The sequence below is a fragment of the Macrobrachium nipponense genome, chromosome 41 (assembly GCF_015104395.2).
Source record: "Macrobrachium nipponense isolate FS-2020 chromosome 41, ASM1510439v2, whole genome shotgun sequence".
Taxonomy (NCBI): Eukaryota; Metazoa; Arthropoda; class Malacostraca; order Decapoda; family Palaemonidae; genus Macrobrachium; species Macrobrachium nipponense.
The window spans coordinates 31,145,346-31,158,705 of NC_061102.1; the positions used below are offsets into that span (position 1 = coordinate 31,145,346).

General features: G+C 36.7%; 1 protein-coding gene across 19 annotated transcripts in view; it reads left to right on the forward strand.

The window, feature by feature from the left end:
• LOC135212647 (calcium-dependent secretion activator-like) overlaps nucleotides 1-13,360 on the forward strand; it is a 1,046,064-nt gene that overhangs the window by 936,334 nt on the left and 96,370 nt on the right. For 17 of the 19 annotated variants that reach the window (XM_064246274.1, XM_064246275.1, XM_064246259.1 and 14 more), the window contains one exon: nucleotides 10,697-10,822. In XM_064246274.1, the coding sequence (XP_064102344.1) occupies nucleotides 10,697-10,822 (126 nt within the window). The remainder of the gene's footprint in view (nucleotides 1-10,696; nucleotides 10,823-13,360) is intronic. The other 2 variants (XM_064246260.1, XM_064246269.1) reach the window with 1 other exon arrangement.

A 13,360-nucleotide genomic window follows, 5' to 3' on the forward strand; every position in this document is an offset into this window, starting at 1 on the left:
GAGATGGGTTAACATTCCTCGAGAGAATAGAGAGATTAACTTGTCTTGAAGGTATGTCAACGCAGTGTTAGTAAATGACTTCTGAAGCAAAAAAAAATAAGATCTTTCGTTGCAGAAGAATCTGTGAACTAACGATTTTACACTTAAGGTAATGAGAAGAAAATGAGAAGGATTTCATTCTATTCTTAATGTAATCAGCAAAATACATGCACTATTAAAAACTACGTAATGGTTTCAAAACATGCACACACACGTCATCGTGAACTTCATATGAGCAAAACATTCTTTCTCAGACAGAATATAGCTAAACCCTGATTGCCTGGCTGCTTGCCATGTAGATCTGTTATCCAATGACTGCCCTCTACTTCTGTTCTCTTTACATACATGTCGTGACGGTATGGAATTTGAACGTTAATGCCACAACAAGTCGACTTATTGCTGGCAAACAGCAGAATTTACAATATGAGGATTTTGCAAACAAATGAGTAATAAGTAAATTTCAAGTAATAATAGGAAAGAGAGATCAAATAACTTTTCACAAGGAAATCGTTTAAAACAATCGAAGGCATTGAGAAGTTGAATGTGGCGCTAGTGTGTTTATTATGGAGCCGAGTTACTTTTACAGTGCTAAAAAATTGTAAAAAGCAAGTGTCACTTGATAGCTCTTTTACCGCAACAAAAATAAGTGATTTGGGAAAATCGAGTGTAAGTGAAAGAAATGGGTGAATACATAATCATCCAAGCCCAGTTGGCTAAAGTCGGTGGGAACCAGACTCCGTTCCCCACCCAGCAACCCACCACCATCCCTTTCCTCTTCTGTCTATATCTCACTCAGCGCACTGAACACTGGCTGAAGGAAAACTTTTATTTTTTTATATATTCCTGTATTGCATTTGATTGTTTTCATGTTTTATCATTATGTTAAATTTATTGTGAAATTCCTAATTTTTTATGTGAATTGGTACTACTTTTACTTACAGTAAAGATTTTATCGTCTCTTCTTCTATCCTCAACAATATCATGCCACCTGATAACTTAAAATCATTTATTCATTATTCCTAAAAAAATTTAAAGCTCCCTCCCTCTATCTCAAGTTAGCTGTGAGTCATCACAATGACATATGGTTTTGTTGATCGTTTATGCTAAATTTTTATTGTGAAAAGCTTTATTTTTTTATGTACTATTTTGTTGAATATGGTTATCATTAAACTATAACGTCTCACCCAGTGTACCTAACACTAGCTCATTAAGACTTTTTGTATTTTATTGTTTCTGTGTTCCATTTACATACATACAGTAATATTTTAACTCTCATCTCCTCTCCTCTACAATATCAACACTCCCTTGTTCAATCTCACGTCAGCTGTGCGTGATGTCACCACGGTGATGTATGGTTTTGTATACATCTTTATACTAAATTTTTTATTGAAATGCTTTATTCTTTTATTTATTTTGTTGAATATGGTTATCAATAAACTGTATATTGTAAAGGAAAAATGTTAATACAGTTTTTCTTGTAAGATGCAGTAAGCCATTGAATATAAGTATAAACAAGACAAATAATCAGTCAGTTTTTAGTACAAATATTTCTTCAACACAACATTTTCTCAAAAAATTTTGTGTGAAAAATGGAATGGCTGACATAAGAAACGTTTGACAAACTTTATGTTAACATAAATAATAAACTATAAATAAATATCATGAAAAAACATGAAAAAAGGAAAAAAAAACGTTTTTGCTGCAGTAGTGATGTTTGATTATAATCATGACCCTACAATTCCAAAATCCAAAAAATTCCAAAAACTGAAACACACATCTGGCCCCAAGGATTTCAGAAAAAGGATTTTGTACCTGTATTAGTAAGACTAAATAATAATAATACTATGATGATAATAATATATTGTTATTGTAATATTTATCAATTTCTATAATAAGTTATTTAAAAATATTAAAGAACAGAATTTTTCCTGTCTTTTGCCTTTTAAGTTGTGAAGCAAGGGGGAGGTTGGGCCTGTCAGAAACGTCACTTTACTTGACAGAAAGTGACTGCAGGCCCAAATTGTTGCCAACGCCTGCCTGGTCATCTCGTTTCTCTCTCTCTCTCTCTCTGGAAAAGATATACATATGGAGGAGGGGAAGAAGTGTTAACTATAGAGATTATTTCAATCTTTTGATATCATAAGGAGTTTCTCTCTCTCTCTCTCTCTCTCTCTCTCTCTCTCTCTCTCTCTCTCTCTCTCTCTCTCTGGAAAAGATATACATATGGAGGAGGGGAAGAAGTGTTGACTATAGAGATTATTTCAATCTTTTGATATCATAAGGAGTTTCTCTCTCTCTCTCTCTCTCTCTCATTGTGTGTTATTGGCTGCGCTTATATATTCCTAATGGTAAAATGTTTAAGATAACTTTGATGACATTGAAATTATATTAATATTTCAAAGATTAATATAGTAATAGATTAATAATTTAAAGTACAGTCAAACCTCGGTTTTCATATGCCTCTTTTCATACTTTTTGGTTTTTGTAGACTTTTTTTCGACGAAATTTTGTCTCGGTTATCATATGTTTCCTCAGTTTTCGTACACCTGGAAACGCTCCATCCAGAGCCCAGTGCATGACAGGCCCTGTATCAAGCACCCAAACAAAGCAACCCGTCTTCTCTCGTGGCCCACTCTTGTTCGTTGTTTCTCGCTGAACAGCCATCTCCGCGCTTGTAGTCCGTGTTACCACACGTGCTTGTTGTGTTTTGTGCTAATTTTGCTGTAAAAACTAATTGCAAAGTAGCCATCATGTTGCCAAACAAAATTGCAAGTGCCATGCCACCCCTTCAGTTAAAAAGACCAGGAATATGATTGAATTCAAGAAAGAATTTGCAGCGAAGCATGAAAGTGGTGCAAGTGTAGCTGATCTCACTAGGATGTACGGCAAGTCAGTGTCGACAATCAGCTCTATACAAGCAAAGAAACATAAAATCAAGTCAGCTGATGTTGCAGAAGGGGTCGCTTCATTAACAAAACAGAGATTGCAACCAGTGGACGACGTGGAAAAGCTTCTGTTAGAGTGGATCAATGAAAAACAATTAGTGGGGATACTGTGTTTGAAGTGATCATTTGTGAAAAGGCTAAGATGCTACATGCTGATTTAAGTAAGAAAATGCCAACAATTAATTATGCCCTTGGTGATTTCAAGGCCAGCAGAGGCTGGCTTGAAAAATTCAGAAAGCGTACGGGTATCCATAGTGTCGTAGGGCATGGAGAGGCTGCAAGCTCGGATAAACATGCCACCGAAGAATTCGTTGGTGAATTAAAAGAGTATCTTGAGGCTGAAGGATTCCTTCCACAATATGTCTTCAATTGTGATGAGACAGGCCTGTTTTGGGGGAAAAAAATGCCAAAACTGACTTACATCACGCAGAAGGAAAGTTCATTGCCAGGGCACAAGCCCATGAAGGCTAGGCTAACACTCTTGGTCTGTGGGAGTGCCAGTGGGGATTTCAAGGTGAAGCCCCTGCTGGTGTATCACTCTGAAACTCACTGAGTGTTTAAGAAAAGCAATGTGATCAAGAATAAATTGCCTGTGATGTGGTAAGTGAAGTGTTTGGCCCAATTGTGAAAAGATACCTCAACGAAAATAATTGCCCCTGAGGTGCCTCCTGGTAATGGACAATGCTCCTACACATCCTCCTGGCTTGGAAGACCAGTTGTTGGATGAATTTAAATTCATCACTGTCAAGTTTGTGCCACCTAATACCACTCCTCTCATCCAGCCCATGGACCAGCAAATTATCTTGAACTTCAAGAAACTACACACAGGCATTATTCAAAGATGCTTTGAAGTGACCTCAGACACTGAATTGAACCTAAGAGAGTTCAGGAAGGATCACCTCATTGTCTTTAATTGCATAAGTTTTATAGATAAGGCTTGGCAGGGAGTGACCTCCAGGACAATGAACTTTGCTTAGAGAGAACTGTGTCCAGAGTGTTAACTCGAGAAGGATTTTGAAGGGTTTGAGGCTGACCCCGATGACCCTACGCCTGTTGTGAGTCTGTTGTGTCTCTGGGGAAGTCCATGGGCCTAGATGTGAGTAGTGAGGATGTGGAAGAGTTAGTGGATGCCCACAGGGAAGAACTAACCACTGAGGAGCTGCAAGACCTTCAGCAACAGCAACAGACAGCAGATGAGGAATCTGAGGAGAAGGACGAGAGAGGGGATACTGTGCCTACTTCAGTAATTAAAGAAATGTTTGCCAAGTGGAGTGATATGAAAAATTTTGTTGAGACACATCATCCTAATAAAGATGTTGCAATCCATGTCTCTAACATGTTTAATGGCAACACTTCGTACCATTTTAGGCAGATATTGAAGAGAGGTTAGAAACAAATGTCTCTGGACAGTTTTGTTATTCGGCAGGGGTCCAGTGACTCTCAAGCTGGTCTTAGTGCCATTAAAAAATGAAGTGGGCAAGTAACCTCAGACAGTGCCACTAAAAAATGTAGTGAAGTAACCCCAGATAGGTTCATGATACTTGTAGTCCTTCTGGAGGGGGATTCCCCTTCCAAAGAGTTACCTCTCCTCTTCCCTCTCCCCTCCACTCTGTCTTCCATACACTAACAAGAGTCTTCCATAAAGGTAAGAATAAGAGTGATGTTAAATGTTCATTATTGATTCATATTTATTTCTCATTGTTTTCTGTATGTAAAATTGTGTTTATTCCCCATAAAATGTATTTTTTGAAAATAATATTTTTGGGGTTCTGGAAAGCATTAATACTATTTACACTATTCCTTATGGGAATTATTACTTCAGTTTTTGTACGTTTCAGATATCATTGGAGGTTCCAGAACGGATTATGTACTAAAACCGAGGTACCACTGTATATTTGATGTAGGATGATATTTTAAGTATACATTTGGTATATGAACTTTCAAGATAGGCAGTTACAAGCATTTTTAGAGGGAGGGGGGGATTAAGTATTCGCAGTTAGTAGCTATTCATGACTGGTCTGGTGCGCATCCCCGAGAGAGAGAGAGAGAGAGAGAGAGAGAGAGAGAGAGAGAGAGAGAGAGAGAGAGAGAGAAGAGTTGTCCTTACTTTAAAGAGTGAAATTATTTATGAATTGTTACGGAGAGAGAGAGAGAGGCTTCGAGCTTCTCTTCAAGTTAAAAACACAAGATGAGGGAAAGGATATTGTCATATGCATTTTGTAATTTTGTATTATTATTATTATTATTATTATTATTATTATTATTATTATTATTATTATTATTATTATTATTATTTGGAAATATTAATAAACATACAATGTACCATAAAAATTCTCTCATCTCAGTGAGAGAGAGAGAGAGAGAGAGAGAGAGAGAGAGAGAGAGAGAGAGAGAGAGAGAGAGAGAGAGAGAGATTGTCCTTACTTAAAAGAGTGAAATGGAAAGGTTATTTTATTTCTTTAAAATACTATCACATACAATTTCGTGATTGGAGCTATAGTTGTTGTTGTTGTTGATATTATAATTATTATTATTATTATTATTATTATTATTATTATTATTATTATTATTATTGGTTTTGTTGAATGTTATTGCTGCTTCAGCGGTATTAATCTTGTAGAGGTTTTTCTCTATCCTTCTTATAGCGGCTTTCTCGTTACTGTTAAGTTAGGTGAGTAATGCTCCGATACGTATTTGTCATAATACAATAATGGTAAATGAAATCTGGGTGGTAGATGCTGTAGAGTTATGTATGTTTATTTAAAATTCTAATAAAATGCTTACACTAGGCAATTCTAGTTATAATTAGTTATTGCAACATTTCGTCTGGTTCTTCAGACATCCTCTTGGTGAAGGGTGAGTGAGGACTGTGATAGATGTGTAAGTCCGTCTTCCTTATATTCAGAGGGTTCAGCAGGGGATCTTCAGCACTCTGAATTCAGATGGTTCTTTGCTGTAGTTTGGCAGATCTCTGGGGCTGTGTGACATCATCGTAGGTCGAACTTTGATTGGTTGAGAGATTTATGATGACATCTGAGGCCGAATTCTGGTTGGCCAACTGCTGAGTGATGTCACGGCTGGTATTAGACTAATTTTCTTCGTTGGCTTGTCATTGTTGGTGTTGCTATTCTGTTGTGGTATGGTGGTATTTCTCCTTTTGATTGTTGGTAAGAGAAAAGCCTCTTGTGTGGTGTTTAAGGAAGGTTTTGCTCTTGAATGAGGAATACCTTGAGCAGATGGAGGCAGGGCAAGTCAGGTGCTCTCTCAATTATCTGCATATGTTTTAAAGATAATGCTATCAGGGGATATGTCTAGATTATGGCTAGTTAAGGTGTGGCTCTTGATAGCACCCTCCTGGGCATGGCACGAGATCCACTTCGCAAGACTCACAGAGGTCATACCAATGTAGGTGCTGGGACATCCATGGGCAGGGCATTTGATGTGGTAGACCACTTTCGTCTGCTTGAGAGGGCCACATGCAGGCAGGGTGGGATTATTTCGCATGATTTGGTCTCTTGTTCGTTTGTTCTTGTAGTACACTATAAGATCAATACTTTTGCCCTCCTCAGTGAGTTTGGTGTTTTCCATGATGATTTTCTTATTGGCATCCTCTTCTGCTCTATAGTACTGTGAATGCATAAAAGCCCTGTGAAAATCCTGATCTTGTCCTTGGGGTGGGGTTGCGGGCTCTCACTACTGTTATACCATTTCTCCAGGGCAGTACGGATCTCATAGGCAATGAGCTTGTTCATAAATCTCTCAGCCAATCAAAATTCGACGTACTATGTCGTTATGCAACCCCAGAGATCTGCCAAACTACAGCAAAGAACCATCAGGTCCTGAGACTGACTTGAAGCTGGCCCCAACCAGAATTTGGAGCGCTGAAGACAGACTGCACATCTACCACAACCCCTCACTCACCCTTCGCTGAGAGGATGTCTGGAGAAAAAGACGAAACATCGCGATAACTAATTATAACTAGAATTGTCTAGTACTGTAAGCATTTTATTATAATTATATTATAAAGAAATATACATAACTCTATGGAATCTACCACCCAGAGTTCATTTACCATTATCGTATTATGACTAATAGTGGAGAATTACTCCCCTACATTAACAGTAACGAGAAAGTCGCTATAAGAAAGATAGAGAAAAACCTCTACAAGATTAATGCTGCTGAAGCAGCAAATACATTCAACAAAACCTGTTTAAAAGAGGGTTTCTTACCAAATTATAAAATATTATTATTATTATTATTATTTATTATTATTATTATTATTATTATTATTATTATTATTATTTGAAAATATTAATAAACATATGAACATGTACCTTAAAAATTCTCTCATTCAGTAAAAGAGCGAGAGAGTGATTATTTGCGTGTGTGATAAACTTGTGTATGATAAACTTGCGTGTGTGATAAACTTGTGTATGATAATTAGTTAGGTTCTAGTGAAAAATTTGAATAACTCTAATCACCTAAGAATGAGGTATTACTATATAGATAATATATATATATATATATATATATATATATTATCTATATAGTAATACCTCATTCTTAGGCGATTAGAGTTAACGCGAATTTTTGGCGCCGCCACGAGACAAACCCCGGGGAACCGTATATGACCTATTAAGAGGAAAATACTGGTACCCGGAAGATAAAAACGAGGTAAAATATTACTTATGAGTTACTTAACTTAGCCGTGGCAATAGCAGAGCGTTCCATGGTTGAAAATAGAGATAAATCCAGAAATAGCACAGCACAAGGGAAAATTGCGTCTTGACGCTAGCGCTAAAAATTAAGGATGTCCGCTAGGGGCGCTGCTGTCCGTGGCGTCCTCTAGTAGTAGTAGTAGAGGCTGCATCGCCCGTTGGTATCAGCTCTCTCTTAGGGGGATTCTGATTGGAAGTTCTAATTGGTGATTGGCTCGTGGTAGTGTTCCACACTCGCCCCTATTTTCATACCGACACTTCTTTTAAGAGTGAGCGAGTCAGTTTTACTGACATTTTCTTAATTTTGTTTTTCTCTGGTTTTAGTTTTAGATTAATTTTAAACCTAGAAAGAATGATATTAAGGATCCTTTCATAGGCCGACACGAGCTGAGCCCAGAAATATATATATATACACATATATATATATACATATATATATATATATATATATATAGATATATATTATATATATATATATATATATATACAGGCAGTCCCCGGATTACGATGGGGGTTCCGTTCTTGAGACGTGTCGTAAGCTGGGACATCGTCAAAAATCTTAAGAAAACCTTACTTTTAATGCTTTGGGTGCATTGAAAACTATGTAAACTGCATTCTTATGGTATTTTTCATCAAAAAAAAAACCCTTCAAATATTGCTTATTTTGCATTTTTGTTGTTATATTCATCTGCCCAGATGAGCGTTGTAGGCGTCGTAACCTTGGAAATAATGTCTGATGAATATAATTGAAAAGCATCGTAACCTCGGAACGTCGTAAGCCGAGACCGTTGTAACCCGGGGACTGCCTGTATATATATATATATATATATATATATATATATATATATATATATATATATATATATATATATATATTATATAAGTATATTTGTATACATATGTATGTAAGCCAGAACAGTTTAACATCATCTAGGGAAAACCTGCACAACCACTTGCTGTACAGCTGGCAGATGAGGTTTAGCAAACAAACCTAAGTACTATGAGGTGTGGGTTCTCGTCAAAAAATAAGATGAAGACATGATGAGTTATACTTGCGAAACCTTCATGAATTCACTGAGGCATAAGAAAATACTGCATACACAAGCACAGCTATAAGAGAGTTGACAAAAACAAACAAGCATAAAAAGGCCATTAGCATACAAAATGTATACAGTGCAGTGTTGACATAAAATCACAATTTAACAGAATGTGATAACATGTACAAAGAGATTTATGCTTATCAGTAAAACAGCCAAAAATTTAGTGTTTAGTGACAAATATGAACATCAGGCATACAAAATTGAACCACATGCCAAAATCATGAAATACAGAAAGTAGTACCAGAAAGTAGCCTACTTGGTGGTAACAAGAGAAAAGGTCAATATGTATTAGGCTTTGAAACCTAGAAAAATATGGAATACAGAAAAAAACAGTTACTGCAAATGAGATGCAAGTAGTAAAACATTCATTTTACCAAACATTTACAGTACAGCCAAAACACTTATGAGGGAAGGTAGCATGAACATTGACCTATTCTCCAAATGCTGACTAGATAACCAATTACTTCTAGTCAATAGTAAGTACTAAACACACACAAAAATTATACCAAAGGTTGAGAAAATTTTAAAATATAAGCAAAACACTGGAAAATATGCTTTAATATTGTCAGTGGATCAAAGAAATAATTCTCAAGATAAATTAATACGTACTGCTTAACTACTGTTCTCGTAACACTGACAATAGAAAATACCTTCTTAGATGTAGAAATGTGTAAATTATTTAAATGAAAAAATTATATTTAAAGGAAAAAATTATTAAGTTTGGAAATTAATGTTGAATTAACTAATGAATAATGATGAAATATTGGTTAAGAATACACTGGGAAATGATGATCTGGGAAATGATGATCCTGCAAAGAGGAACAAGTTGTTGAACTCTGGACAGAACTGGTAACTGCACTGCAGACACAAAAAGGGAGGTTGATGATTGATGGATAACTGAGGGTCCTGGTGGCACATGCATCAAGAGACTGCCATTGTTCTGCAGCTTGTGATAGTAAAGATTATTAAGTCTGAAGACATTACATAATGAACAAGGCTGAGAAAAAAAAAATATTTTGGTAGATTTTTTCATCTTAGTGATCATATCACTAGTATCACATTCTTAGCTACAATTCTTATAAGTACATCTGGATATTTTTTATAGCAGTTTAGTACAATTTTGGTTATTCCACGATGTTAGGAAGCATATCCATTTTCCCTTTATTCCTTCCACCTTACTGTATCATAGCTAATTTGTTAAATGTGAAATCTTTTGAAGCATCTTTAGTGGCAAGACTTTAATCCTTCAACACATTGTAGATTATTGCCAAAGAGTGTATGATACGTTAGGAGAGTTTTGGCATTGTCAGGAGCCTAGTGTTACAGCTTTTATAATGGAGAAATACATTCTATGCAAGCTGATTATGAATGTTGAAATTATTTTCATTGACGAATTGTAAAAGCTATGTATGTAGTTTGTAGAGTGAAAAGGAGTATATCCCACAATTTTTAGCTTACCTCTGATGTTCTGTAAGGTCAGTATAGTTGTAAAGTGCACTTCTTTTTATTTAAAGCTTCAAGAGTAGAATAGTGAAAATTAGAACTCATGCCATGTTTTTGCTTGATTCCCCTTTATTTCTGAAATTTGATTTAGTGTGCTGGGTATGTTTAGTTAGTTTGGAGTAGCTCTCTTTTTATTTGGATTACATTTATTTATTAAAGGGGTATAGGCAGATGTAGTTAGAAGTTATGCTCCCATTAGGCATTCGTCATTATCTGTGGAAAAACTGAAGAAAGAAAACCATTGAATAATAATAGAATAACTCTACTTTGACATTGAACTGCAGTGTGTCATTTTGGAATGTCTGGCTATACCTCAGGTTAATGACCAAGCTGAACAGTTTATAATTTTTATTGTTTTCTATTGGATTATCCGTGTGCTAATTTTTTTCAGTACAAGCAGAATGTCAGTGGATCTGGAAAGGAACTTGGGAAAGCCTACATTAACTTTGCAAGGAATTCAATGGATCAGATTAGACAAAAAGTCAATGATGAACTATGGATCCTCAATTTATTTGAGGTAAGTTTTATTACCCTTTCTTACACAAGCAGTTTGCTTCTTTGAAGTTTTTTTTCAAAAGCAAAACAATTTATTGCAATACACTCCCTGAACACCTGAATTAGCCCTGGTCACTGACCAGCTCAAACTATATCCTCACATATTTACCCACTAAGTGAGTAATTTTAACTGTCAGCATTACAAACGCTGCAGGTAAAATCTAGTCAAATGAGTTACCTATATTACCGTTGGCAACGCTGCTGCAAATACCAGCCACCAGAGGCTTGTCCCCTCAATTTTTATTCATTCGCGTGGCAAGCCGGACCTGGTCCTGCTCCCAGCAAACTTTTGGTCATGTAGCCCGACCCTCACAGTGTTTACCGAGGCCTTGATTGGGTTTTGATATCCTTGCCTTTCGTTTACAACGTCTCCTCCGATTTTCCCCGATTTGGATCGTATTTCGATTGTTTGGAACTTCTCTGTTATCGTCAGGAGATGGTCGAGCCTCGCCAACAAATCCTTACTTCAATCTCTGCTTCATCAGCTTCACCTCCAACAGTTACGGGTTGAGATGTCGGCATACTTCGTTCCTGTACTAGTGCAACAAAGGATGAGTACCCTCAAATGACAGACATTCCTTTTGTTCTAGCTGCAGGGAAGTGTAATGTATGTCATACAGAGGTGTATAGAATGTAAGGATTAGTTCATTAGATCACTTAGGACTACCAAGAGTATATAGAAGATAGCGGCAAAATCGCGAGAGTTAAGCCAAGAGCAGCTACAGTAAGAACGGTTCAGACTTGGAGGATAGAAAATGCCTAAATTGTTTGCTATTTCATGACAAAGCTAATTGAAATAAAGATAGCAGCAGTAGCGTAGGCTACACTAATCATTTTCTTTCAGCTCCCCTGCCTGTTCCAGAAAGCAGCCCTAACGGGTGCCGGGGGTTATGGAGAACCGCATGCACAGAGTGTAGGATCTGCCGCATGCACAGAGTGTAGGAGGTCTGTGTAAGCTTGCCAGCTGTGTAATCGAATATTTATTGTAGAACCGCCATATTATCGTATTGTCAATACGGTAGATCTATATTACTATTCTGCTGCGGCTTAGACTATAGTAGGTGCGGTTTTTCTATGCAGTTTTACCTCCTGAACAAGAATTTTAAGTAATATTTATTCGGACAACTGTAATTAACCCCCAGGGGCTCGTACTAAACACGGCTAAATACATTTGACGCACCAATTCATGGTGGCCTTCGTATTTGCTGGGACGAACGATGCGGAATGCTTATATAGAAATACCTTTTTTTTTAAACTCATTCTTGGCCGAGGAAAATTGAGGAAGTATAGTTATTCCCAAAGCACTTCTTGGCCCTGATTGGCTGGCTCGGTCTGACGTAACTAAGCTCCTCCCCCACCTATTCCTTGCTTTCACCTTGCAGTGGTCAAGCGGTAAGGCGGTCTTTTAACTATGACATTTTAACCATAGTGATAAAATGGTATTTCATTGTAATCATATAAATCAGAAATCATAAGAATTTGTTCATTTCATTACTTTCCAAGAATGTTCCTTCTGGTAACGGAATTCGGTAGTATGACGTTTTCATCAGCTTAGCAGATGAATTTCCGTCAGTAATTACATGATGCCTCATGCCAATTACAGTTACGAATATAATTACCAGTTGCATCATCAAAATTACATGTAAAATTTTATATGAGATAGGTTAAGATTTAAACTTAAATTACCTTGAAAATGTGTAATTGATTACAATTCAATGGAATTACAATTACAAGTTGCTGTTAATGCATAGCCCTACTTGGTGGGGGGGGGGGGGGGGAGACACGCGTCCCAGACAGGCAGAGATGCCGACTAGTCAGTTCCTTCACTCCAGATGCAACCATCTCATTGGGTCTCGGCGAATGTTCTTGATAGTTAGCATAAATCAATATCTGGATACTTTACTTATATTTGAACGAAGTCATAGTGTTCGTCTCACGACGTAATTTCAAGTACAAATTTGACTAATATGTCTTATTGCAACTACTCTTTTCCCCTCTGTTGAGAGTTTGAGTAATTTTCAGTGATTCCGTTTGTTTTCACTCTTTCTCATCGGTATTTGGAACTTTACGTAATTTATCTATGTCCGTGTGAAAACAATAGTAATGAGCTCTTTCATGCTAGTAGTTTTCTTTTTACCACGACTGCGTTTTGAATTCACATAAAGCTTGGAGAATTTTATTCATGTTGCCGAAGCCCGTAATATTACCTTAACCGAAGCCCATAATATTACCTTAACAGCTTCAGCTACATTTATAACATAAATACTGTAAGTGTTTACTGTCGCACGTGGTTTGAATACAATAATGGATGTTACTAGGATTCCATCGTATTAGCAAACAAAGGGTCTCATTCGGTTGTTCATGGCTGTACGCAGTTATATACGTATATATCGTTAAGATAATACTTATTAACTTAGAAGATTGTGTAAAGTTATGGAGGTGGAGAAGTTAGACGATTGTAATTTGGTCTCTCTCTCTCTCTCTGCTGTTCCTTCCATTT